Source organism: Primulina huaijiensis, chromosome 15 (genome assembly GCF_012295235.1).
Source record: "Primulina huaijiensis isolate GDHJ02 chromosome 15, ASM1229523v2, whole genome shotgun sequence".
Classification (NCBI taxonomy): domain Eukaryota; kingdom Viridiplantae; phylum Streptophyta; class Magnoliopsida; order Lamiales; family Gesneriaceae; genus Primulina; species Primulina huaijiensis.
Window position 1 is genome coordinate 21,471,739 of NC_133320.1, and position 26,189 is coordinate 21,497,927.

Here is a 26,189-nt window from a genome sequence, read left to right on the forward strand (position 1 = left end):
ACCAAAATTGATATAAATATATGAAATTGTATCATGTTTACGTTTTTATTGATCACCAATTTGGGAGAAAAATTAAATTCTAACAAATTTATTATTCACTTGTGAGTGTTATTACTTTTAGTTTTCCAAGTATTTTCAAAAATAATATTTTTATCCAATTATATGATTGTTTTAATAATAACAAAACTAGTTTTTAGTTTTCTACATTATTAATTTAGTGTACAATCATATAAGTTATATGTACTTGTATAAGTTTTCCTGTAACTTTCAGCTCGAGTTCAAAAATTTACAAAAAAAAAAAGTTTGTTAGAAAGTCTGACGGGTCAATTTTGTGAGACATGTATTTTATTAGAGTCATCCATGAAAAATATTACTTTTTATTGTAGTTATGAAAAGAGTTGACATGCACGAATAGATCCGTGAGATCTTTTCACAAGAAACTTTATATTAATTTAAAACTAACGCTTATACAAGAAATAAGAAACTCATCACCGTATAAAAGGTCAAGAGATCAAAAGGTCATTATAATATAGTCATACTTATCCAAAATGTGAAGTATACAACATAGTCAAAAAGAAAATATAACATTTAAAATTTTCTAGAAAAACATCTAACAATTTACATTTTCTGGTAGGAAAATTATTATAGTTTGATTGATATAGATCTTTACAAGATATATTTGAGATTATATTCTACTGGACATGGTCTTAAATTGGAGTCAATTAGATTAAGTGATAAACATTTCTTGATACTTTAATTCAACTAACAATAATGAAATTTTGCACTTGTTTTTGAATTAAAAAAAACTATAATAGTTGACGATGTTATATAAATCTGACATTAAAATCTCAAATTTGATATGATATATAATACCAATTTATAAAAAAATTAATAATAATAATAATAATAATAATAAGGTAAAACTACAATCATTGGACATATTAAAAAATATGTCATGAATCATCAAAGAGCATTTTGAGTAGCACACACTACAATTTAACCAATCAATTATTACCATTGTCATTTTCTTGGACTAGGATGTTGTGAGGTTAGAAGTGTAATTTCACGTGGTGATGTTTTCGAAGTTCTCAGACGGCCGAATCAAATGACAACAACAAACAGATCGACCGGCAATGGAATCTATCGGCTTACCGTCCAAAGGCTGCTCAAATATATATAAATATAAGAAAATTATATATCGAAATTTATTTTATGTGGAATTCGTAAATTAAATATATCACTTGAGACTAATATTTTTCAATATAGTCATAATTCGGACATATTCGCTTATATTTTATCGTTCTAAACGTTTATTACAACTGAATTTTAAATTTGATAGCTTGTTCTATACTTGAAAACTTGATGCTATTAGTCATCTATATTTACGATCAATTTCTGTGTAAGGGAAGCATTGTAGAAATCAAATATATTTCATGTGTCGCAATGAATTATCCGTACTATACATACATCCAGAAATCTATGTTTTCGTTACGAAGAAAAGATGATTGTTTTATTGTTTTAAGAATATTTTAATTAGAATAAGTCTCTTTGTGAAACGACTTCGTATATCTATATTTGTGAGAAATGACGGCTTGATCCATATTTGCAATCAAAAAAAATACTTTATATTAGTATTGTGTTTAATATATAATTTAATTGATTTTAAATATTTTAACCTATATTATTAATTAGAATGGTTGAGTATTGTAGGAAATAAAAAAAAAAAAGTAAAACGATGTTTTAGAAATAAGAAAGAAAACTAGCCAAGACACCGAGAGGTAGTTGGTAGTTATTGCACAACCAACGTGATTTACAACACTGGAATATTTCTGGTATTTGCTTGATCAGAAGAAACATAACAAGAAGTTAAAGTCAAGTGGCAGTGTCCGGTTTTTACACCAAACCAGGAGTACGCACATCCCATTGATCCTCATCTAGCACATACCTTAGCACGCTGTCGATGGAGCTCAGGCGATGCCATTTCAGGGATGTGGCTTCCAAAATAATCAGCAGATAGTGTTGGACATGATTCGAGTGGGATTATGGGAAGATGAAAACTACACCTTCATTTCATTCCCTTGAAAACCATCACCATCATTGTTTACGACACCGTTTCCAATAACTTGATCAGCTAGCATTTTGCAGGCTTGTTCTAGCATAGCCATATACCGTCTCTCGGCATCTTGACGAATCTGCATGTGTTTTTCAGCCTGCACAGCAAAAATTAACCTTTATATACGCAGTACCAACAAGCTTCGAGAACACAACATCACCATTTAATTTCAGGAAATTGACCCTGTCGCATAATTGCACCCTTCCATACATCACTACTTCTATTAAAATCTATAACCCAAAACCATGTCAAAGAAATCATTTTCGTACATTTTTTTTCAAAACTTTTAAATTGAGAAAAGTTGAAGCGCCATCTCTAAATACCACCTAAATATGCATGGTGTCCGATCTCTAGTGTCGAAAATGTCCTACAAAGGGACTTACTTCAACTTGCAAGTGTAGTTTGCTTTGAATTTCCATTTGAGCTCTCAATGCCTCCTTAGCTCGATAATCCCTAATGCATCATTGAATCTTTTATTAGTTTTCATGTTTATATTGCATATGCTAACCAAAGTGCAATCCACCCAACAGACTATCTAATAAAAACACTTTACTCCTTGATGTCAGCAGATTGCAAGTTTCGAGGAGAACTGCTGTCATGAGGGCTATCCAAATCATAGGAACCTGAACGAATATGCAAATGCAAGAAAATAAATCGGTTCAAGATAAATAGTAATATAAGATCTCTTGCTTAAAATAATCATTAGCACAATCAATCTTGGTCAATAGATACAAGTCATGATAGAGGGCGGAATATAATCAAGTTTTAGAGGATGGGGCTGACTAAAGGAACTGATTTCGATATCTTCACTTCACTTATCCCAAAAAACATTTCCCCATTACTCCCTCGAGGGCAATGTTCAAGGGCTGTTATGGTGTCGGAGACAATGCCTCATATTATATGCTGACCATGCACACAAGATTAAGGTCAAATGACAGCAGTCGAGATAGGCATTTGAAGTTACACCTACCATCTTTTGAGGCCTCACCGAGATCTTTTCCTGACTGCTGGCCTAGTCTGTATTTCTGCGAGAATGTATGTGAATAATCCAGTCAAACACTAGGCAAGTGTTGCCAAAATAGTAAGACACACAAAGAAAGGCTTCGCCTACACGCTAAGAAAAAATGTACACTGATTAGTAAATAAAATGAGAACAACCTGGAGATGACTCTTTAGATGAAATAGAGTTAGTCCCTTGACACCCATCGCTTGCTTTAGAGCCTTCGGGGTAGCTTCTGCAAATATCATTAAGGTAAAGCCCACCAAAAGGCACAAATCCCTATCTGGACTCCACAGAACATTTGCTAAAATTTTATAAATGCAGAAAAATTCGACATACAAGATGCCTAATGCCTAGGTTCCATTAAGAACTTCCTCAATGAACAGGTGGCATTCTTGATCTCATCAACAAGTATTCATTGTGCGTGATGGGTATAAGGGCTCTGAAAATACATATACCACAAAGCTCAACAAGGTTGGTTTTGCTTATCCCAATGAATTTGATCAAATAATTTACCAGGATGTCCCTTTTCTCACATATCCAGCCCGTACGACTAACTCGACTGTTAATATTCCGGAGGACATCCATTTCTAATTTCCTTACGGTTGCATTTGTCTTGAAGGATTTGTTTTCAGCAAGTATTTGATGGAAGGATTCGAAATGACTCCATATTGAGATGATTTGAAATCATTACAAATGGCTCAAACAACCATTAGTTGAGGATTTGAAATCCATTGTCAAATAAATTTATTGAAACAAATCAATGAATTTATCGTTATGAATTTTTAATACTTAGCTTCAAAGTCATCGATCCAAACGCAACACCAAATACTGATATACCATTTTACATATTGCGACACAAAAATAAGCTTGTGAAGGAATCTCAATGACCTAGGTCAAGAACGATCCCAGCAAAGAAGCAAAATTCCTGCAATACAGTTATGGATGAGCTGAGGTGGACAAAACGGGATTGAGTTGAACGAAAAGAAGTTCAAACTTTATGAAGGTTGACCACAAAATAAAGCCTTCTCCACCATCAAAATTCCCATCTGTTCAATTTTTCCCCGATTTATATGATTACATTTAATCAATTTGCATAAAGACAAACTCAGGCATTCCACAGACATGGTAACTTAGAGCTGACATCAAGATAAATTCTTTTCTTTTTGATAATAAGATCAAATCTTTTTTATGCGAAAGGAATTCACGTACTCAAGACCATAACAACGAACGCGGGATAACAAGATCCATCAAGAACACCCACCAATATTTCAACATATTAAATGAATTAATATGGTGCAAAAGCTAAGAACACAAAATATGAGAGAGAAAACTGACTGCTGGGGCCACCAAGCTGCGCAACGGCCTCAACGAAGCGTTCGTGTAGGTCAGCAGTCCATCGAAGGCGTGGTTTCTGATCGGAAGTGAGGACCACACACGGATCCCCCCCGACCCTTTGACCATATTCCATAATGTTTGCACCCTGGATATTTTCTTGGCTTAAAATGGATTCATGTACTTGAATCAGTCTCGGAAACATGAGGGATACAGAAGAGGGAAGCGTCTCAGTCCACCAAGTGCGGAGATCGAAGATCGATCTCCTCAGCTTCTTCGGCTACTTGTGAAATGCAAGAAATTAGTTAACAGTTGTTTTCACTATGGATTTTTTACTTTGATGATGCCATTGTTTTGTTTTTTGGGGGAAGTGACGCCATTGTTTTTCAGTCTGTTTTATTCGGAGATTTCATTTACTGTAAATAACAAAAAAAAAATTTTTTTGAATAAATAGATCATATGTGACAATTGGTGTTAGAATCGAGAAAATGGTCATATAGCAAAAAATTAGTGAAAACGTCGTTACATATACATTTCAATAATAATAATAATAATAATAATAATAATATATTACAAGTATACGACAAGTGTACGAGTTGATAGAATAACTAAAAGTTTGATCAATAGTTAGGAGTTTAGTACGGGAAGTGTACGAATTGGTAGAATAACTAAAAGTTTGATCAATAGTTAGGAGTTTAGTTTTTCATATCAACGGTTTCTCAATCGACCAAATCGCTCATAGTTTGTCTTGTGCGGTTTGCCTGACTACATGATGGACAGGTTATTATGTTAGTTTGAAAGTACTCAGTGTACAACGAATAATAATGACAGCAGATTCTATCGTCAAGAAAAAAAACACTACAAATTTTAGTTTGCATCAAATCGTGTCACTCAATTTTCAATACAAAAAGATACAATTGATGTGATGAAAATTCATATATAATTGGGCTATAAAATATATTATTACATGATACGAATCTCACATGAAAGAGCGAGGCATAAGATATAACCATAAGAAGAGGAAGAAGACGAGCTATGATAAAAATACCCGATGTTACCATAATAGCAGCATGTACGAGAGTTGGAATAGGAGCAGGTCCATTGCATAAGGTAATCATAAATGAAGAGAAAATTGTGCAAATTTAACAACTGCATCCACAAATAACAGAGCATCACATAACGTAACAAATTGAGAATTGACTTCGTTATTATTAATCAAGTTATTGAATATTTATAATAAAACCCGAAATTCAAAACTATTTCTTATCCAATAAAAACCTAAAATTCTTAGTGATAAACCAAAATCTCCTACACAATTAATTACAACTGTTTTTTGATAAGCATTTACCGCAAGATGTCATGTAAATCAAAACTCTGTATAACTAGACCATAAATAATCTTGTTTTTTTTTTATATAATCACAAATGGATCACCTCATCTTATGTACCAACCCAGTCAGATATATTTTGAAAAAATATGAATCCTAAATAAAATTTTGGGATTTAGATTCCTGAAGATATCGAGAAATTTAAGAACCCAAATTTAAAAGTTTTATATATTATATTTCTCTTAAGTTTTTGGGGCATACCACTGCTTGCGATCAAATATATTTTGAGGAAATAGGAATCCTAAAATAAAATTTTGGGATCCTAAAATAAAATTTTGGGATTTTAGATTGATGAAAATATTGGGAAATTTAAGAATCAGAATTTAAAAAGTTTTATATATTAAAATGGGACTTAGGGATTTAAATTAAAGCATGGTTTTCAGAAAAATTAAGAAATTATAAATAAAGATAAGACTTTAAATATCAATTGCAGAAATTTTATTTGTCAATTTGGGTTTGGGAAATTATGCTCATAGATAAATATGGTTGAGCTTTTCGGACTTTATTCAAGGATTCTAACAAAGTTTGAATAAAAAATAAAATATGATATAATTTATAATATTAACGAGGCTAATACCAATATTTTATAAAAAAAAAAATTACATATCAAAACAGGTTATTTCCCCCTCCCAAAAAATGTATAGATTGGTGGAATAAATGAACGTTCGATTAATGATCAACGAGTTTGTCATATAAGACTTGTTCGACGTGATTTACTTTACTAACGTGACACACGATAGGGATGACAATTTTCTCTGAACTAGGTAGAGAATCTGATATCTGACTCGAATAAATAAGTGTATGGAAGAGGTTTTTTACTCGATTAAATAAATGAATAATCAAATATGAGGATGAAGACGGGTATTAAAGAATCACACATATACCCAACCTGAATATCCGATTATATATATATATATATATTTTTTTTTTTCTGTTATGATGTTAATTCTGATATGTTTTTGCTAAATGATATTAGTTGGGCAGAATGAAGAAAATTATAGCATAAAGTCGATGCTATCTTTGTAAGATAATGATATTATGATAAAATATTTCTAATATTTTATTATGTTTTTTTTTAATATATAATTTGTTAATTTTTATATTTAATTTTTTCCTTTGTTATCAAAGTTTAGTAAATATTTATAACGTATTTGAAATTCAAATTCAAGAAAAATGTAATTATAGATGATAATAAGATATTTGGGTAGAATATGAATATTCAATCATCCAATAAGTATGGAGTATGTCTCTTGTGAAACGGTCTCAAGAATTTTTATCTGTGAGATGGGTCAACCCTACCGATATTTACAATAAAAAATAATACTCTTAGCANTAATTCTGATATGTTTTTGCTAAATGATATTAGTTGGGCAGAATGAAGAAAATTATAGCATAAAGTCGATGCTATCTTTGTAAGATAATGATATTATGATAAAATATTTCTAATATTTTATTATGTTTTTTTTTAATATATAATTTGTTAATTTTTATATTTAATTTTTTCCTTTGTTATCAAAGTTTAGTAAATATTTATAACGTATTTGAAATTCAAATTCAAGAAAAATGTAATTATAGATGATAATAAGATATTTGGGTAGAATATGAATATTCAATCATCCAATAAGTATGGAGTATGTCTCTTGTGAAACGGTCTCAAGAATTTTTATCTGTGAGATGGGTCAACCCTACCGATATTTACAATAAAAAATAATACTCTTAGCAAAAAAAGTAATACTTTTTCATGGATGACTCAAATAAGAGATCTGTCTCACAAAATAAGACCCGTGAGACCGTCTCACACAAATTTTGTCATGAGTATGAAAGATGATATAGAATTGAATATCCGATAGAGATGGAGATGAGAGTTAAGTATAATTAACGGGGATATGACAGATGATATGAAATTTTACTCAAACTCGACTTGCTGTCATCCTCACTACACAAGATCAATTCAATATGATTTATCTGAATAATGTGGTTTGTAAATTATTGTATCGAGTTTTCACGTTATAAAAAAAACGGGTATTTCACAGGACATTAATCTATTTTTAATATCAGATCCCCTAATTTATTTTAATATCTTATTTTAATATGACCAAAATTTGTTTACAACAATGTGTAAAGAAAAATTCCACCGCCTCCGCAGCCAATCCCGAGCCCTGATACCAACCTTAACCCCACGGCGTACCCACGGACTCCTCATCTATCCCAGCTTCGACCACCACCAGCAACCGCGGCAGGGGCCGGTAATCATAATAAAACCACTAAAATCTGTTCTTGTTCGGAACTTGTTATACTGGCCCTAGGAATATTGTTTTTGGCTGCGGAGCTTATTCACCATAAATGTTGCCTGGAGATGACGATGGAGGAGAAGACCTGCATGTTTCTATTCCACGTGGTGGTCCAATATATGTTCCCAACATGGTTAGTCCAATCACGAAAGTACCAGTCTTCGAGACTTCTGTATCTCTTGAACTTCAGGTATCAGTTCGAATTTTGTTACAATGTATTTGCAATTGCGTGTCTGATTTTTTTTATTCTTTTTCTATTTAAACAAGTTTTTCATTATTCGTATGATGCTATAATTTTTTACCTAATTGTAGAGTTTGAAAGAAGAGCTAGCTGAGGACACGCTGGAGGAGTGTGAAGAAATTATGTAAGCATTGGACACCATCCGTTTGTTGAAATCTTTCCTCATTATTTTGCTAATTCATTTCTATTATCAGTGTTAAAAGCTTTGGCACGATTTGTATATAGTGTTTTCCTGTTGCAGCACCAGTTCTTGTCTTCTCTGTCCGCATTGAATAATCCTGTTGTTATGAAAGATATATTACTTATTATCTTGAGCAGTTCTTGTCCTTGTCTATGTCGATTCGTTTTGTTGTTCTGCACTGCATAAATTATGACACCAAGAACCTGGTAGGGGTGATGGATCCCATTCTTTTGTTACTAGATATGACTTTGTATTAGTAGCTGTGAATTTTAAAGTCGTGCTTGTAAAAAATTCTACCCGTGACAATCATGTAATTGGATGTTTGTATTACCTTAAAAAGTATTACATACATGGATATTTAGCTGGTTGTCAAAAGATTATGTTATTTGATCTTTAGGCTGTTAAATGTAGCATTTACGCTGCTCAATATATAACCATACGTTATCCGATTTTGTTGATGAAGTCCCTTGAAGGGGCCCAAGGATTTTAGTTTTTGGGGACCAGTAAAACCTCTTGTTGTTTCTTATATTTATCATATTTTATTTTCCCACATTCTTTGTGCTATGCTTCCATGGTTTTCTTTATTTTTCATGCATGTTCTGTTATTTTCTATCTGGGCTTGCTTCTTGTCATTTTCCATTGTCTTGTTTAGTTTACAAACACATGGAGCATGTGAGTTGTGCAAACATCCATCATCAATCTTTATTTGAAGAACTAATTTCAGTGTTCTAAGCACCGTCTATGCATGAGGCGGGTGTTTTAGGCGGCCCAAGCTATACGGCGTTGGGGAGGCGGGTCAAGGCGGCGAGCAGGCGGGCGAGGCAAGCAGTCAAGATTTTTAAGTTGTAGTCAACAATTTTAAAAACCTAGTCAACAATTTTAAAAACCTAGTCAAAATCAACTAATTTTAAATATTAAAACCCTAGCACACACCACTTTCTTTATTTTATTTTTGGTTTTCACTCTCAACTCTTAACTCTCAACCACCACACACAATCCGCCCGCCGCCACCCGCCGCCGCCCGTTTTTTGGTTTGCACATTATCTAGATGATATTATATTTTGTGCTTAAACATTATTTAATTGCACATTTTATATAAAAATGATTATATTGCATGATTATATATGATTATCTATAAAAAAAAATTACTTAAAAAAATTCAACTGCCTAGGCACCGTCTGGGCACCGCCTAGGCGGCCGAGGTGACCGCCCCGCCACCGCCTCCCGTCATTTACAACCTTGACTAATTTAGAAACTTTAGTTGGCAAGATAACTATTTAACATTGTTGGAGGAAAATAGGAGTTGTGCAAACATTCTTTGTGCTGTGTTTCTATGGTTTCTTTATTTTTCATGCATGTTTTGTTATTTTCTCTGTGGACTTATTTCTTTGTCATTTTCCATTTTTTTTAGTTTACAAACGCATGGAGGAAAACAGGAGTTGTGCTAACATCGAGCTTTTTTCTTTATTTGAAGAACTAATTAAGAAACTGTAGTTTCCAAGATAACTAGTTATCATTGTCCTTGCACTAATTCACATGTGCTTGTTTCTCGTGAATATTTCATTACTACTCTGAGTTAAGCACCTGATGTCTGAAATCTGTGCCTTTAAAAGGGTTGATGAACTCAAAATAATAAGTGAGGATGAGTTAGTCAATATGGCATTTGAAGAAGCTTTCAAGGTAAACTGCTCTGAATTTTTTTATTTGTTTTACTGTTTGGCCTACCTATTCAGTGCCTGACATTCTTATGTGTGATGACCATAGGGTGGTGAGTTGACCGTATACACGTCACAAGATACGGACGAGAATTCGAGTCTGAGGTCATTTGAACAAACTTAGATTGATCTTATGATTGACAGTATGCCATATTTTTCAGATTTAGCATCTCCATTACTTGCTTCATTATCAAATAGAGATTTGGTACCTTAGATATATCTGGTTATTACTATGATTTTTTCAGGATAACAGATGATAATGGTGTATCCAGCCTTGAGCATGCTTGTCCGCAAAGACTCGAGACAGATATGCTGGCAGTTGTTCCAGTTGAATCTTCAGTTGTTCCTCATAGAGATTCTGACTGCATCAAATCAAATGAAAAACCTACGGGGAAGATAAAGAAGAGGAGACGTGGCGATAATAGCAACTCTCTTGATGTACAAATTCATGGTTTAGTGTTCAGCTAATATTTTTCTTCTTAAGCTCAATCTTTATGCATTTTCCTATCAGGAGAGCTGCATTGCAAAGGTGGAGCAGCTCGCTAGAATTAAACAGAAACAAGAAGAAGATAAAGCATCCGTGAGACTACATTCATTCAAGTATACCTATCGGGAAATCTTTATAAGACTTCCATGCTAGTTTAGATATATCATCTCTTCCTGCATTTTAGGCTGAAGCTGTTTCTCTTTTATATTTATTCAGTGGTAGTTCCAAGGCCCCTGACTGTGGAACACTCACAAAGAAAGTTGAGATGATAAGATCATTGAAATCTGCAAGTGTTTCAGCTAAGGTTTGCTGCACACAAATATCATTTTTTACACTCTCAGTCCTGCAACATCTAGATATAGTTGTTGGAAACTTGATGATCACAAAACATAAATTAATGAAAACATAATGTCAACACTCACCTTTTTTTTTTTTGGCGATTAAAGAAGGATGTAGGCAAAATGATTTTCATATATTGCAGTTTTTGTGCTTAAAATTCTGTATTTTTTTGAAATTAATTTCCCCTCTTAGTTACTGTAAATGTTTTCATGAGATTGGAAATTAAATTCGAAAAATTCTATATAAAGCATACTTCTTGGTCTTTAGTTCAAAGCTAGTATGGATTTCTGTAAGGAGCACTTTCTCGGTACCAGTTGTTAGGACTCCACGATTGGAGCTTAGTTCTCATGACTATCAGTGGCATAGCAGCTAAGAAAATAAGCCAGGTCAAGAAACAATAGAAGTAAAATTATTTAAGTAGACACTTAAAAAATTATTCAAAATATTAGTTTCTTATCAAAAAAAAAAAAATATTCAAAATAAAATAGAGATTGTAGAGGCATTGATAACTATCTCTGCTGTATGCATATTTAAAATATCTTGACCGGTTGAGTAGAATAGAGAAATGAAGAGCAACATGAATGTAAAATATAGGAAGTATATAACATTAGCATTTATAGAGTTTCAAAAATAAATCCTTTCATGAGCAAGATAATCTTTTTTTCATCCCTATTTCCTACCGGAAGGAATCCATCAATGATCTTGAATATTACCGACTGCCATGACCCGAGATTTACACAGCTCGACGCATAGACAATACTCTATGCGAACATTTACATGATCTTGTATCTACTACCTAAATCATCTCTTAAGAATTTACGAGACTGGACTATTAGTATATATAGCTTAGACAACCATTATATGGTATTACATTTTTAAACCACCTCACTACTGTAAACCACACTTAGTTAATCTAATATTTTCATCTATGGTGCATAAATGGTTTGCTCATCAATCGATTGAACTCTCAAGTTCTAAAGATGTTCCTTGATCTAGGTTTTGAAGAAGGCGATGAGATATTGTATGCTTGTTTTTCTGTTGTTTCCGCTCTTACTTTTGGATTGCAATAATATTTTGAAAAATGATTTCAACACTTCTGTCAATTCTTTTGGTTTTTCGAGCGCTAAGATTGTTCTTGAATGGTGCGTACGTGCATCCAGAAATCAGTCGTTAGTAATATAGCCATTAGAATAGGACAACAAAAACTAGCCATTACAAAGTCATGTGTCGTCAGAATATTTTATATGCTTGTTCTGTCTCTTTTGCATAGTATCTCAGTTGGCTAACAGCTCTTCTGGACAACATTTGTATATCTTTTCCGCTTCAGTTTGACGTGTCGTTAATACCTTTTTCGGTAAAGATAACTGCTGTCTTCTTTACTGTTTCCGGCAGAGAAAAGCATAAAATACTAACTACACAATGAATCAAAATGTTGGCGATACATTAGCAAGTTTCATACTCATCTAAAAAATATATTACTGCTCCGTTAATCCAAGAAAACCTAATCTGGAAATCTACTCAATGATTGTTTTTCGTTTCCCAAATTCATTTCCTTTTCTCCAAACAACCCCTTTCAATTCGTTTTGCATCCCCGAACCCATTCCTATATACCCCTCTTAATTCTTTCTCCAAATTTATGTAGAGTAAAGGTAGTCTCCTTGTAAAGCAACGGCAAATATACTTTCATCTTCCAAAACAATTCCCGAAACATTAAAATTCAAACATAACATTGCGGTCAGTGCCCTTTTTGATTTGTCCTCATTTCTCACATAAAAAATTCTCATTCTTTAGTTATTAATTACTGTTGCGCCTGCCAAAGCTGTGAAAGCTAATCAAAGACAGTGAGGGTCTTTGATGCCTATGTTGTTGGTCAATATTTTAACTGTGCTCGTTAATATGTACATTTTGGTTCAGACGGTGTCCAGCACAGAATTTTTTCTGAATCTCCTTTTCTTGTGAAAATTAAGAGAAGTGCTTAATTAATTGCATTTTCCACAAAAGCTTCAAGATCAACCTCATCATCTTTCATCGTCGGTAAACTTTTCCGTATGCTGTTTGTTGTATTATGTTTTACTTGATTCCTTAATTGAAAACCAGTGAATGATTATGTCCATCCGAGTGATATTTCCATCCTTTAATTGCAAAATCAGCTGTTCTTGTTTTTTATGGATGTTTGAAACGCTTGGCAGGTTAGGCCGTCAGATACCTGTGGTAATAAACCAGTGGACTTCCCTGAGGTCGTGCTGTGTTTGGAGGTTTACCATAACAAACGAACTACATTGAAGGTAAGTTACTGTTTCCTTCTCTGTGTCTGAAGTAGGGATGAAGTTAAATGCATAGAGGTCGATACTCTATTATATCACCTTCATACATTCTTAACATCGTTGAACTGTGTATCATGTATTTATCTTAACATAATATCAACAGGCAAATCATTAATAATATTTGTGAGAATCATCTACTAGGCATTCTCTCATGTGGTGATGCTGTCTGTCGACTTTACACTTTTGCTCCTTTCAATGAATTTCCATTGCCTATAACCTGAATGTTGGTTGCATAGGTAATGATTCCTTTTATTTTATCTCCTACATTTCCCTTTGGTGATACAGGGAGCACCGCAGAGGGATTGATTGTGTTTATCGTGATTAATTTGATTTTTTTTGGATCTTGATTATTGGTGGTACTCACATAAGATTATGAGTGAGCCAAATTGCAAAATGTATGATTAAATATATAATTTAGTAAATTTTTGGGTGTTTCTACAATCATGGGCACTGGGCAGATTAAAAATTGCAGCATTATGTGCGCAAGAGTGACAATTTGCACTATTATGACCTGCCTAAAGTTTATAGTTTGCTAAAGTACTATGCGAATTGCGATGATTCACAACAGTATTTTATCTGATAAAATCTTGTATGATAAAGATAATATATAGTAGCACTTTACTAGCTTGTATCTTTAAAAGAATGCTTGAGCATGAATGCCAAATTATTACACAACTGACCATTATCCATCGATCATTGTATGTTTAACAAAAATGATCATATCCATGTGAGGCCTGAAAATTATCGTATTGAATATTTTCTCATCATATCATATGCATTAATGACATTTTTCCCTTTCTTTAAAGTTTTAGATGGCAGTATTTTATTGTCATAATGTTTTATGAATACGATAGAGTTATATAATGTAATCCACATCCAAAATTGTTTAATTAAAATTAATTGAGTACAGAAATTTGAAATGAAAATGGTCGAATGTAAGGAAGGTCAGCTGTTAAAAATGAAAAAAAGTAGTGACTGTAAATTAAAGTGCCAAAAGAAGCCAACTAAGAAGATTTTGCTCATATTATTTAAAGAAACTGAGCCTGATTTTCTCCCTCAATTTCAACAACTCAACAGTATAGAGTTAAGCTACAGTTGTGTGACCAGTTGTGGAACTAGGAGTTGAAAGCTCCATGATTTTTAATTTATAGAGATAAGAATGTCTTCAAAGGCACGAATTCAAGTTTTTATTGCTGCTGAGTAATGATATTTGCCCATCTTTGAACTATTCTGCTATTGGCTGAGAGCAGTAGTTGTACTGTTTGTACTCTCCAGACTACTTGATTGTTATGTTGATTTGGGTCCTAAGATTTTTTAGAGCAGTTTTTCAGTTGTCCTTAAATTTTGTCTCTGTGATATGTTAAGGCACTATAGACTTAAAAACAAGTATACGCTTATGAAGCTTGTAATATTTGATTACTCGTTCTGTTTTAGTTTCATATTTTTTGACTGATATTACTCGCTGGTAGCAACTAATGGCTTTTTGTAACAATATCAGACTCAAGAGTTTCTGGTTCTAGGACGGCAATTGTTGACAGACGTAAAAGATAAAATCTACTGTTTGACAGATGAGATAATGGATAAGGCGGGACGGTACAATCCTTCAGGATACTTCTTTATAGAAGTAAATTCATTAATCTAATGGAAATGCCTTTGCCTTTGCCTTGTTTCTCAATGAGCATATCTGGTTATTAAGTTCAATATTACATGTTTGTAGGATGTATTTTACAATGACATGAGGGGGCCCTCGGCCATAGACTACAGTATGCCCATACTTGATTGGCTTCAAAACTCAAAGAACGAGGCCCTTGATAAATGGGAATCCATTTTTTCTGGTGAACTACAACAGAAACAAAAGGCCCTCCTCTTGGGCGATCAAAACAAACGGCGGTTGCCTCTGCCACAGTTGAGGGCTTGTCACATGCAAAATATTAGATTCTTTGACTTGATATTTCAAATTGGGGCTGGATATCTCTACTGCCATCAGGTACATTATCTTTCTTTATTAACTTTCATATTTTCTATTTGCGAGGGATAACATAGCATAGTGGCTTAGTTTAAGCATCGTAATGACATAACAATTGAATTTCGGTGCCCTCAGGGCGATTGCAAGCACGTGTTTGTTATACGGGATATGAGGTTGGTACATTCTGAGGATGTACAAAATCAAGCAGCTTATCCACTCATGACATTTCAAACCAAGTTCCGTTGCAGGAAATGCTCTGTTTGCAAAATTTACCAGGCGCAGAAGGTGACTGTGGATGACAAATGGGCACCATTGAATCCATGCTATTTTTGTGATGTTTGTTATTACATGCTTCACTATGAAAATGGAAATCTGCTCTATACCGATTTCTCTGTTTATGATTATTATCACGAATAGCCTGTAACTGAAACATGAATTTTATACCAGAGTTCAACAGCTCGCCAAGAATTTTCCATTTGTTTTGAATTTTATGACTTCTCGTTTAGGGCAAACAATTTTATTTATTTAATTAATAAACAAATTAAACGATAAACGAACATATATATATTATTATATCAATCCTTGGTCATAAAATGGACATCCTTTTTAACACGAAACGATCCAATATTTTCCCAAACACAAACTGTCAACTAATACGGACATAGATAATATATGGTAACGAAATTTTCATCAATTCACGATGGGTGCGAAAAGTCCAGAAACAATGACACAGATATCAGCAAGAATAATGAAGTTCTGGTTCTTCTTGGCTATGATGTCGTCTGGATATCCATGCGTGAAAGCCACTTCACAACCCAATCCACCTTCCTCCACATACGTCGCCAACTCTCCCAGCCTTTTAGAATATCTTTTTTCTAAATCTTTAGACACCTTTTGAAGCGCACTGATAGCCTGTTTATAGTAGCCCTCGCATTCCAGCATACCGTCTCTCATGTCCGGTTTCGTGTTGTTTCCATTCGACCTAAGCCACAAGTGAATGTAGTCTTTGGTGCTGGTTGCATTGTAATACGTGAAGCCAAAGACTACGTCGGCGAGCTCATATGGGTCAGTGGTACTGTTGAAGGGGTCTAGTAGGGCGTGGCAGAAGGCGCTGTTTGTTGTTAAATCGCATACAGGGTTGACTAGTGCAGAAGAAGCTGCGGTGGCGGTTGCTGAGTTGGAGTGGAGGAGGGGTGAAGCTAAGCAGGCAAACATGAAGAGGGTGATGAGGGCCATTTTCGATTTTTGTTTTTTTAATTCTGTGGTTGATTAGTCCATAATTCTTGGGGTGGTTTTATGGTGGAAATCTGATGAAACTATCCCATAAATATGGTGGACATGAATAGTTATTCACGTGGAATAATGGAAGCATTTATGGAAAACGGAGGTTGATCACAGCCATGTGCATGCATGATGTTGTCTCGATCGTATATATATAAATGGTGTGATTTTTGAATTTTACTTTGAAAGACAGAATTCTCTCTTCTTTTTTTTTTGGTCTATTTTGGAGGAGAGTGAAGAATTTGAATGGTTTGCTATTTGTTATTACATTCTCAATCACCTTTGTCTGCTCATATATATTAGCTATAGCTTTACCAGTCCCATAATGAAACAACTGAGGAATATTTATTTATAGCTAATCTCTTACGGGTTGTCTATAAACGATTCATTATATTTTGGTGTTATACGTTAATTTTTTTTATGATTATGATAATCTATGTTTTTCTATTTCAGTTTTAGTCATATATTTTTCAATATTTGATAATTTATATTGATGCGCAATGCTATATCAAACGTCAAAGACGATTAGATATTTTCCTCCACGTGATTAAAATACCAAAATTAAGGGTAATTTTTTATTAAATAATATAATATAGCATAAGTTGCACGTACAAGGGGAAAAACTAAACATTTTCTTGGTCGGGCAATTATTTGATATCGACGTTACACTCACCATCCATATTTGTGTAACAAATCTTTTGGAATTTCGCTAAATGTTCTTAGTTTAATATAGTTTATAAGACTACATTTATGAGGGAATATTTGACAAAAACTTTAATAAAGTTTCTTGGTTTAATTAAGAAAAAGGTAATGTCGTTATTATATATTTATATATAAGAAAACATTACACATTTTGAAATGGAAAATTTACGAAAAACGTTGGTAGCCTAACCATACATACATGTAATACGTTTCAAAACAAAATCAGCAACTTAAATGATTATTGTAGGTAATTGGTAAATAAACAATTACAAAAACTTGTTTGAAACGAAGAGTCATATTTTACGAGATAGATCTCTTATTTGAGTCATCCATGAAAAAGTATTACATTTAATTACTTTTTATTGTGAATATCGATAAAATTGACTCGTCTCATAGATAAAAATTCGTGAAATCGTCTCACAAGAGACCTACTAATAAACAATTACATATGTAATAATCCCTCACTACAAAACTTAAGATGTCTACACTTATTTTATAATTGATATCAGAATCAAGATCAAGCGTTTGAGATATTCTCACAATCACTTGTAAAAACAAAAAAAAAAAAAATTACGCAAGAAAACGTATCACTAATGGAAGTACACGGTCACAAGGTGGGCGTGAACAGAAATCGAATGGTAAAAAGAAAATAATGCTTTGGGACTTTTGCATATACATGTGCATATCAGCAGTTCTGCACCAACAATCAAGAAACAAAATAATTGCGTAAAACAATTTCCAAGCTAGTATACCATGCTAGAAGAACATTTTGCTAAAAAGCTACTGTCTTCATATGGAGAGTCTTGAGTCTGAACAGATCTGCAATCTGTATGGGAAACTACCATCCAGGACCTTTATCTGCGGGGGAGAGTTCAAGAATGGCATCTATGGAGCTATGTTGCATTCTCGTAAATACAAGTGATCATAGTCAACATACTTTTCCCAATAGTTACGGAACTTTTGTATGCCGATCTCGAGCCATGGTTTCAAGTTGCCATTATAATGTATGACCGCTGCACGCTCGACATCTTTTCGAGAGACATTTGGATTATAGCCAAGACCCAAGACATGCCAAAATTTATCGAGAGGAAAAGTGCGATTCCAAAATGTAATCAAACCAGGTGGTAGGGTTCCAAGTTTCCACAGCAGTCTGTCATGATTCTGAGAAATGAAAAGCACTTGTGCTTAAATATTAAGAAACCGAGTATTTATCTTACAGACTGATAAGAGTAATATGCACAGGAAGAAAAGTATGTTGCAAGATCTTGGAGAAAGTTAAAAACAAAGCATTAACCATTCAGGCTCAAGAAAAATTGTATTTTGCATCTTACCAGGTTCTGCCATTTGTGGTACACCTCAGTGATATTTTGTTTTTTCCACTCCTTCAGATCGAAGATATTCATCCCAAAAGCCCAACCACAAGCATGAGGATCAAAGTTTTTTGAAATGATGGGATTTGAAAAGTTGAGATACCGGTCAAACCGATGAAAGCTTTCTCCACACGTTTCAACCACTCCAATGACCTTCCCCTTTAGATCTAGGGACCAGAGGCCGGTGAGATCCTTTTGAACCACAATATCATCATCTAAGAACAAAATCTTATCCAGCTTTGGAAAGATTTCTGGTAGGTAAAAGCGAAGATGGTTCATAATTGAGAGGTACTTGGGGTTTCTAAACTTCATGTTTGAATCAGATTCAGTCCGTTGATTCTTAAAGTAATAATCAATCATGGATGGAGAACCCAACTGCCTAAGAACTGGACTGTAACTTGAATTTAACCACGTGAATTCCTCTACATTCTGAACCTGTATCATAGCTTTCCCTGGAAGGTTGGCCAAAAACCACATTTTCATCGCAGCATAATTGAGCCTGTCAGTGACCACATGAAAGACATGTTTCGAAGGATCCTGCCCAGACAGAATAAAAAAATTCACTTCAAGATTGGAAAGATCGGCTAAAATATAAAATTGTTTTTGGTCCATTTCCCAACTAATCTAGCCCCTATACTAGAGGTTTCTAACAAGATCTAATAAGATTGCATAAGAGAACAAGATCTAATAAGATTGCAAAAGAGTGTTAAAATTAATAGACTTGGTAATAATACCGCCATTTAAGATGCTTCAGCTTTCCTATTGATCACACAAAAATATATGATCGTTCTTTACCTTGGCATGAGTAATAGTTGAGTTCACAACAACTGCAGCAGCCAATATGTTGTCCGAAAATAAGGCATAGTGGTATAACTTGGGATCAGCAAATTTTTCCTCATTTGGGAATTGTTGTTCAGAAGAGTTCAACATGAAATAATCTGTTGAGAGGCGTAAGGGAAGACAGTGAAGCCCTTTAGGCATTGTTTTCGCAGTCAAGTGTGTCAAAAACAACTCTTGTTTCTTGTGGACTCGAAGCTGCTCCTCAGCTAAATGAAGCATAGCACGAAGTTTCTTTATTACGGCAGCACAATCATCTTGTATTTGTTTCCCTTTCAGTAATGTTTGCTCCATTGCTCTCAATCTCTCGTTAGCACTACAAGTGAATCAGAAACAAATGAGATACAGAGAAACATGTCATTTTCTCTAGAAATTTGAAGACCAAATTATGTTGAAATCGAATAATACTTTTGATTATTTGAGATCATATTTGATATCAATAAGATACAATAAAAATAGCAGAAATTATTCTGGTATCTAAATCCCCATTTCATCATATCAAAGACATATCATGATCTTAAAACACACACACACACACACACGCACGCATATTTATTAACAAAATTCTGCAACCAATTAAATATTATGCACACCAAAATAATATACTAACTTTCTGGGAAGCTCAGAATCCTTGGTGGCATCACCAAGTACTCGCTGAACTTCCTTCATACGCAGTCGGAGCTCCCTTATAAATTGGGGATTGTTTCGAGTTCCTGAGAGAGAAAGATAAAGCTTTGCACGGATGAGTTGGTCCTTGAGCTGAAGAACAAGGGCGTCCGGAAAAACTGTTTGTACGTTCTGTTTCTCTGTTCTAGCCTTCATTTTTACTCTTCCAGTATCTTTGCTAGACAAACTGGAAGACTGTTGCTCACGTTTAATTTCCTAGAAGAAGAACAAAGACATCAAGTGATGGGTTTTAGATACTGCATAGTATACGCTTAGCACAGAGTGATAACAATGAACTAGAATAGACAAAACTTTCATAGTTCTTGGTTTCATGTCCAGGAACGTCGTCTCATGCTTCTAAGATGCATATTTCACGTGCATCAACAGATGTTCAAGGTTAACTATTTTTCATATCCCACCTAGTTTTACAATGGTATATGGGAAGTAAGAATGCAACAATAAGCAACAAAACTCATGTTTTGAATAACCTATGATTCCTACAAGAATCAAATGTCAAACTCAAATCCTTGTAGGATTAAGATGAGAAAATGAGATAACATGCACATTTCAGATGCAATAAACAAGATAAAAAGGAAATGTTATATAATTAAAACCATGATAGAATGACTTTTGACGCAGAAGTTTAGTCATAATCTGACCTTTTTATCGAAGACACTCTCTGATGTCCCCTCAAAACGAGGCTGATCATTTTCTTCCTTCACATCAGTATCTGCCCCCCTCTTTCCAATAAGCTTGACCGATCCACTTTCTTTTGAAATTTCTTCACCCATCTCTGCCTCTTTGGCTGTATAAATCACCTGTCTAATTGGATTCTCATCAGACTGCTGGTTACCTTCACTACTGCTCAAAGTGAGAGAATTGGTAGTTTGGTCCTCCACTGATTCTATATCATTTCAGTAAGAAAATGAATTATACAACAAAAAATGATTAAAAAAAAAAAGACAATTGTGTAACAAAAAACCTCCAGTCAGCTGTCTTGTAATTCGGGTGCTCTCTCCAGATGCAGGGTTTGAGAAATTCGAGCCGAATTCGACTGAATTTTCAGAATAAACTATGCCCGTTGGTTCTTTCAGTGTGGTAGAGGACTCCTATAATGGAAATAACCATTACAGAAAAACAGAATAACAAAAGTCCAAAATTCCATAAAAACTTAAACCCAAATAGGAGAACTGAAATTCAAGAAATCTATACCTGAGATAGCACATTTAAAGGCCTGACATCACCAGAAAATGGCTGCAAACGGAAAATTTCCAAGATATGAATTCTCCCCATAAAAGAAACAAAAAAAAATTCAAGGAAAATTTTCGAAATACAAACGAGTAGCTAATAAAGACTTACAAATGCTGAAGCATCTCCCACAAATTCATTTCTAGCTGCATAGCAAGCAAAAGAAAACTCCAATCAATCAAACCATAAAACCAAAATTAAAGATATAAAGAAAATAAACAATTCAAGTCATTCTTCAAGAATAAAAAAAATAACAAAAGAAAGCAAACAAAGCAATAATAGTAAGAAGAAAAGGGGACATTACAAGAAGAGTCGGTGAAATAAGCACCGAGAGTGTCGGTGTAAAGAACAATAGGAGCAAGAACCGTCACCAACAGAAAGAATATCACTGATTTTCTAAACTCCATCTTCATCCTGTAAACTCTTCCCCAATCTCACCCTCCAACTGACAAATTTCAAAGATTCAAAACCAAATCTGTAAATACATATATGCCTGGATTTGCACACCAAAAAACCCAGAAAATTTGTAAATCTTGATTATAGTGTCGGTAAACGGAGTGCATCCATAGGAAAGGAAACAACCCACAAATCACAAGGTCGAAAACTAATGAATCGGAAAAAGAAACGAGCTTTTGAATCTGGAAAACTCCGGTTAAGACAAGCAGACCAGATGTATGAAGGAGATAAATTCTATTGAAAAAGCTCACATATTTCTTGATGTGGATGTGAGTTGGGTTGGACGCTGCTCAGTGATCTGTCATCTTTCTCCCGTTTTCGAAAATTCACCGTTAAACAAGCGAAAATGAGGAAAAGTGAATCTCGTTACAATTCAATCGATCACGTAAAAAGGTTATCTCAAACTCGAATTAAATAAAAAAACCAAACCCTACTAAATGAAAACTTAATTAAAATATAAAAACTCAACTCAAATTTCACTCATCCAATGAAAAACTCGATCAAAATTCAATCTAAATAAAAAAATCAACTCAAATTTGATTTGATGAAAATTCGACTAAGTGATAAAAACTCGATTCAAACTCAACCAAAATATAAAAACTCAACTCAAACTCCATCCAAACTCAATTCAAACTAAAATTCGATATAGTAATAAAACATCATCCAAACTCAATTCATATTCTAGATCTATGACTTTGTTCTAAATCGATTTGATTTATATTTAAAATGAAAATAATATTTTGACATAAAGAAATAATATATTTTCGTTGAACAATCATACATATATTTTCTGTTTTAGTTTTGTAAAATTAAGTAATAATTAAATTGGATTAATTTCGTAATATATAATAAAATAATGGCAAAAATTTGTGTGAGACGGTCTCACGGGTCGTATTTTGTGAGACAGATTTTTATTTGGGTTATCCATGAAAAAGTATTACTTTTTATGCTAAGAGTATAACTTTTTATTGTAAATATTATTAAGGTTGACCCGTCTCACATATTAGGATCCGTGAGACTCACTCTAAAATAAATAGCATTCTTAGCGTATTAAATATTAAAATAAAGAGTGTTAATTTGTGAGACGGGTCAACCCTACCCATATTTACAATAAAAAGTAATACTCTTAGCATAAAAAGTAATACTTTTTCATAGATGACCCAAATAAGAGATCCGTCTCACAAATACGACCGGTGAGACCGTCTCACACAAATTTTTACCTAAAATAAAATGTTAGAACAAATATTTTATTCGACACAACTACTTCAGAGTTTGCTGTCAATAACTGTAATAATATTTAATTTGACACGACAGCAAATTTATGAATGAATAATAATAAATAAAATTTGACGAAAGTGTCACCTCCCATTTTTCACCACGTAATGCCCACTTGTCAGCTCCTCGGACCGCCGCCATGCAAAAACCTTTTCCTCCGCCACCACTCTCGTAAATCTCCGTGTAATATATATANGAAGATAGTGCATGGTTGGCACAAGAAGGGTGGCACTGTTCTTGAGACTTCCAGAGGTGGGTTTGATCTTCACCAGATAGTGAATTCCATTCAAAACCATGGCTTTAACCAGGTGAATCTCTCATTTTTTGTTTTAATTTGATCTAGGATGCAAACAGATCGACCACAATCGAATACTATTTAGTTTTTTCCCCAGTTTTAATTATATGTTACATGAAGATCGAAAAATAATAATTTTTTTAATTTGAGTTTGGCTCGATCGATTTGAAGTTTAGTCGATTGATTTAGTTTACATTTAATTTTCGGGTATGATAGGATTGAATTTGGGCTTGTGTGCTTGTAATGATAGATGTGTTAAATATTTATTAAAACATTAGCTCATGTATTTTATTTATGGGCAGTCGAATAAAATAGTTGAGACTTGATTTGAATAGTAAATTATTCATATCATCTATTTTGTGGTGGATAAGATTTATGTGTTAAATTATATTTGAAAGTTGATATTTTTATCAAGTTAAGGTGGATTTAGTATATTGATTTTTTGACAAAGATTTTAGCCCTTCGGTGGTAACACAAGGAGTTCGTATAGAATTTACCTCGATAGACCAGTGATCTTTTTGTTGGTAAGGACAAGTATATTGGTATTTAGAATGTAGGAAGATAATTAAGCATCCTAATGAATGGGGGAAAAGAAAGAGATACAGAGTTCTAAATAATTCAGTTGGAATGCAGGGGTGGTTTGGATAGGCCTAATTCTAACAGTTAATTCACTGCTAAGCTTAGGAAGAATTCTAGAAAAATGACTTTTTTTTTGTTGGATTCTTTCAAAAATTGAGAGTCGTTGCACGGTAATATAGAGCTGAGTAGATGCACCACTAAGTGTATGGTGCAACTCTTTAGCATTGCTTGGAAAATACAAAGTGAAACGCAATCGTCCCACATCATTTGAATTGGATTTTGAGGAATGATGAGGGGTTTGAGACATAATATTATTAGACCATGACACTAGTAGTGCACTCAGATGGCCGGGCTAAGCACACTCCCGAGCTAGATCTACATGTTATATCGATAAACCAACACGATCTACGAATATACGTAGCAATATATTGCGCAAGGATCATGATGCAAGAAATATGACCCTATACCTGTGGAGGGTTTAGACTTTAGATGCTAGCATGTACTTACAAAATCTAAGATGTATATTAAACACATTATTATTTATAATGTTCTTTTTTTAAAACTTCATGTGCAAAATCATTTATGGAAGTTGAATGAAAACTCTGGTTTAGAAAATTCATGAAGGAACTTGAAAGTTGTCTAGAGTTGGAAGAGGTGACCCAACGCTCCAAACTCCCTCTTCCTCTGTGCTCATATAGATAGAGTTGCTACTCGCCTCATCCTTCTTCCCCTGCATTAACATGCTCGTGAACCATGGTTTATACCTTGGCCAGCTTTTCTAAGAAACATCTCATTTAAAACTAGAACTGGCAACTCTTCTTTAAATGTTGTGGCTCTATTTGGCTTTTTTAGTCGTCGTCGTCATAATACATAGACAAATATGCAGCTATACATTATTGGTGGAGATGGCACTATGCGAGGGATGGTCGAAATATGCAAGGAAATCAAGCAAAGGAAGCTAAACATTGCAGTAGCTGGACTACCCAAAACAGTTGACAATGATGTTGGCATTATCGATAGATCCTTTGGTTTCCAAACTGCAGTGGAGATGGCACAGCAAGCTATCAATGCAGCTCATACAGAGGCCGAGAGTGCCGTAAATGGCATTGGCTTAGTCAAGCTAATGGGACGCAGCACAGGGCACATTGTCCTTCACGCAACCTTAAGTAGCCGTGACGTTGACTGCTGCTTGATCCCGGAAAATGATTTTTACTTGGAAGGAAAAGGTGGGCTGCTTGAATTTATCGAAAGTAGGCTCAAATATAATGGACATGCAGTTTTGGTTGTTGCTGAGGGTGCTGGACAGGATGTCATACCTAAAACTGGTGATCAATCTCATGTACAAGAGAAAGATGAATCTGGGAATCCGGTTTTCTTGGATGTAGGTGGTTGGTTGAAATCCGAGTTAAAGAATTGGTGGAGCAGGGACCATCCGAAAGAGCTTATTACCATCAAGTACATAGATCCCACATATATGATAAGGGCTGTTCCTGCGAATGCAACTGATAATTTGTATTGTACACTTTTAGCACACTCAGCGATTCACGGTGCCATGGCTGGGTACACAGAGTTTGTCTGTGGTCCAATTAATGGGAATTATGGGTATATTCCAGTGGACGAGGTGGCTCAGGCCAAGAATCGGGTGGATACTAAAAATCATAAGTGGGCTTGGGTTAGATCTGTCACCAATCAGCCTGACTTTGTAAGATTCTCTGATGTGAGTGGAATATGAATTCCCAGGTTGGATTTCTGCTACTTATACTTGCTACTCTTTCAGTCATTGAGATTTGTTTTCATTAGATAATTGGGTTTATCGGTCTTTTGAATGTAAATTTTGGAAGGAATGGTTTTCTCCTTTCTCTTCTAAAAACCAGTCCCAACTACCTTGAAAGATGATCCATATTTTTAAGAAGTAAAAGGTTGCACATCTAATATGTGAGACAGGCTCACGATATGCTTAATTATTTGGCGACTTGGTGAGAACTATTTGATCAGTCTTGCACAGCGGATCAGAGACTGGGAGAAATCAAACAAACAGCATCGGCAACCTTCAAAACCAAGAACAAAGAAAAACAATTTACTATAAACGCCGAGTTCGAAT

The 26,189-nt window shown here is 34.2% G+C and overlaps 5 protein-coding genes across 5 annotated transcripts; 2 read left to right on the plus strand and 3 right to left on the minus strand.

Annotated features, from left to right (window-relative positions):
* Nucleotides 1-1,777: 1,777 nt before the first annotated feature.
* On the minus strand, nucleotides 1,778-4,849 carry LOC140959000 (protein PHR1-LIKE 2-like). The gene is made up of 6 exons (XM_073416678.1): nucleotides 4,452-4,849; nucleotides 3,272-3,348; nucleotides 3,084-3,138; nucleotides 2,667-2,736; nucleotides 2,497-2,566; nucleotides 1,778-2,210 (listed from the first exon to the last, which is right to left on the minus strand). Exons 1-6 carry the CDS (start codon nucleotides 4,651-4,653, stop codon nucleotides 2,058-2,060), a joined length of 627 nt encoding a protein of 208 aa, XP_073272779.1. The 5' UTR covers nucleotides 4,654-4,849; the 3' UTR covers nucleotides 1,778-2,057.
* A 3,102-nt stretch (nucleotides 4,850-7,951) lies between these two features.
* LOC140959076 (snRNA-activating protein complex subunit) lies at nucleotides 7,952-15,862 on the plus strand. Its single transcript, XM_073416812.1, has 11 exons — nucleotides 7,952-8,316; nucleotides 8,439-8,491; nucleotides 10,162-10,228; nucleotides 10,313-10,368; nucleotides 10,509-10,701; nucleotides 10,775-10,863; nucleotides 10,967-11,054; nucleotides 13,279-13,374; nucleotides 14,912-15,037; nucleotides 15,131-15,400; nucleotides 15,515-15,862. The coding sequence occupies exons 1-11, from the start codon at nucleotides 8,179-8,181 to the stop codon at nucleotides 15,794-15,796; spliced, it is 1,458 nt and encodes a 485-aa protein (XP_073272913.1). The 5' UTR covers nucleotides 7,952-8,178; the 3' UTR covers nucleotides 15,797-15,862.
* Nucleotides 15,863-16,069: 207 nt separating this feature from the next.
* LOC140959404 (uncharacterized) lies at nucleotides 16,070-16,615 on the minus strand. Its single transcript, XM_073417245.1, has one exon. The coding sequence runs from the start codon at nucleotides 16,613-16,615 to the stop codon at nucleotides 16,070-16,072; it is 546 nt and encodes a 181-aa protein (XP_073273346.1).
* A 1,317-nt stretch (nucleotides 16,616-17,932) lies between these two features.
* LOC140959090 (probable galacturonosyltransferase 4) lies at nucleotides 17,933-22,324 on the minus strand. Its single transcript, XM_073416840.1, has 10 exons — nucleotides 22,191-22,324; nucleotides 21,788-21,928; nucleotides 21,595-21,629; nucleotides 21,448-21,489; nucleotides 21,218-21,344; nucleotides 20,895-21,139; nucleotides 20,180-20,451; nucleotides 19,528-19,885; nucleotides 18,694-19,269; nucleotides 17,933-18,523 (listed from the first exon to the last, which is right to left on the minus strand). Exons 2-10 carry the CDS (start codon nucleotides 21,894-21,896, stop codon nucleotides 18,248-18,250), a joined length of 2,040 nt encoding a protein of 679 aa, XP_073272941.1. The 5' UTR covers nucleotides 21,897-21,928; nucleotides 22,191-22,324; the 3' UTR covers nucleotides 17,933-18,247.
* Nucleotides 22,325-23,412: 1,088 nt separating this feature from the next.
* On the plus strand, nucleotides 23,413-25,892 carry LOC140958489 (ATP-dependent 6-phosphofructokinase 2-like). The gene is made up of 2 exons (XM_073415948.1): nucleotides 23,413-23,522; nucleotides 24,975-25,892. Exon 2 carries the CDS (start codon nucleotides 25,002-25,004, stop codon nucleotides 25,818-25,820), a length of 819 nt encoding a protein of 272 aa, XP_073272049.1. The 5' UTR covers nucleotides 23,413-23,522; nucleotides 24,975-25,001; the 3' UTR covers nucleotides 25,821-25,892.
* The last annotated feature ends 297 nt before the right edge of the window (nucleotides 25,893-26,189 follow it).

What these genes read in the sequence shown, in the direction of transcription:
- LOC140959090 (XM_073416840.1), bottom strand. Translation starts at nt 21,896, where the DNA reads ATGAAGATGGAGTTTAGAAAATCAGTGATATTCTTTCTGTTGGTGACG. An exon ending in CTTTAAATGTGCTATCTCAG is followed by an intron (nt 21,345 to 21,447) that starts GTATAGATTTCT and finishes TTTCCATTATAG; the next exon opens with GAGTCCTCTACCACACTGAA. An exon ending in AGAGTGTCTTCGATAAAAAG is followed by an intron (nt 20,452 to 20,894) that starts GTCAGATTATGA and finishes TTCTTCTTCTAG; the next exon opens with GAAATTAAACGTGAGCAACA.
- LOC140959404 (XM_073417245.1), bottom strand. Translation starts at nt 16,615, where the DNA reads ATGGCCCTCATCACCCTCTTCATGTTTGCCTGCTTAGCTTCACCCCTC.
- LOC140959000 (XM_073416678.1), bottom strand. Translation starts at nt 4,653, where the DNA reads ATGTTTCCGAGACTGATTCAAGTACATGAATCCATTTTAAGCCAAGAA. An exon ending in ATCTAAAGAGTCATCTCCAG is followed by an intron (nt 3,139 to 3,271) that starts GTTGTTCTCATT and finishes ACATTCTCGCAG; the next exon opens with AAATACAGACTAGGCCAGCA. An exon ending in CAATCTGCTGACATCAAGGA is followed by an intron (nt 2,567 to 2,666) that starts GTAAAGTGTTTT and finishes ATGATGCATTAG; the next exon opens with GGATTATCGAGCTAAGGAGG.
- LOC140958489 (XM_073415948.1), top strand. Translation starts at nt 25,002, where the DNA reads ATGCGAGGGATGGTCGAAATATGCAAGGAAATCAAGCAAAGGAAGCTA.
- LOC140959076 (XM_073416812.1), top strand. Translation starts at nt 8,179, where the DNA reads ATGTTGCCTGGAGATGACGATGGAGGAGAAGACCTGCATGTTTCTATT. An exon ending in GACGAGAATTCGAGTCTGAG is followed by an intron (nt 10,369 to 10,508) that starts GTCATTTGAACA and finishes TGATTTTTTCAG; the next exon opens with GATAACAGATGATAATGGTG. An exon ending in ACAAACGAACTACATTGAAG is followed by an intron (nt 13,375 to 14,911) that starts GTAAGTTACTGT and finishes TAACAATATCAG; the next exon opens with ACTCAAGAGTTTCTGGTTCT.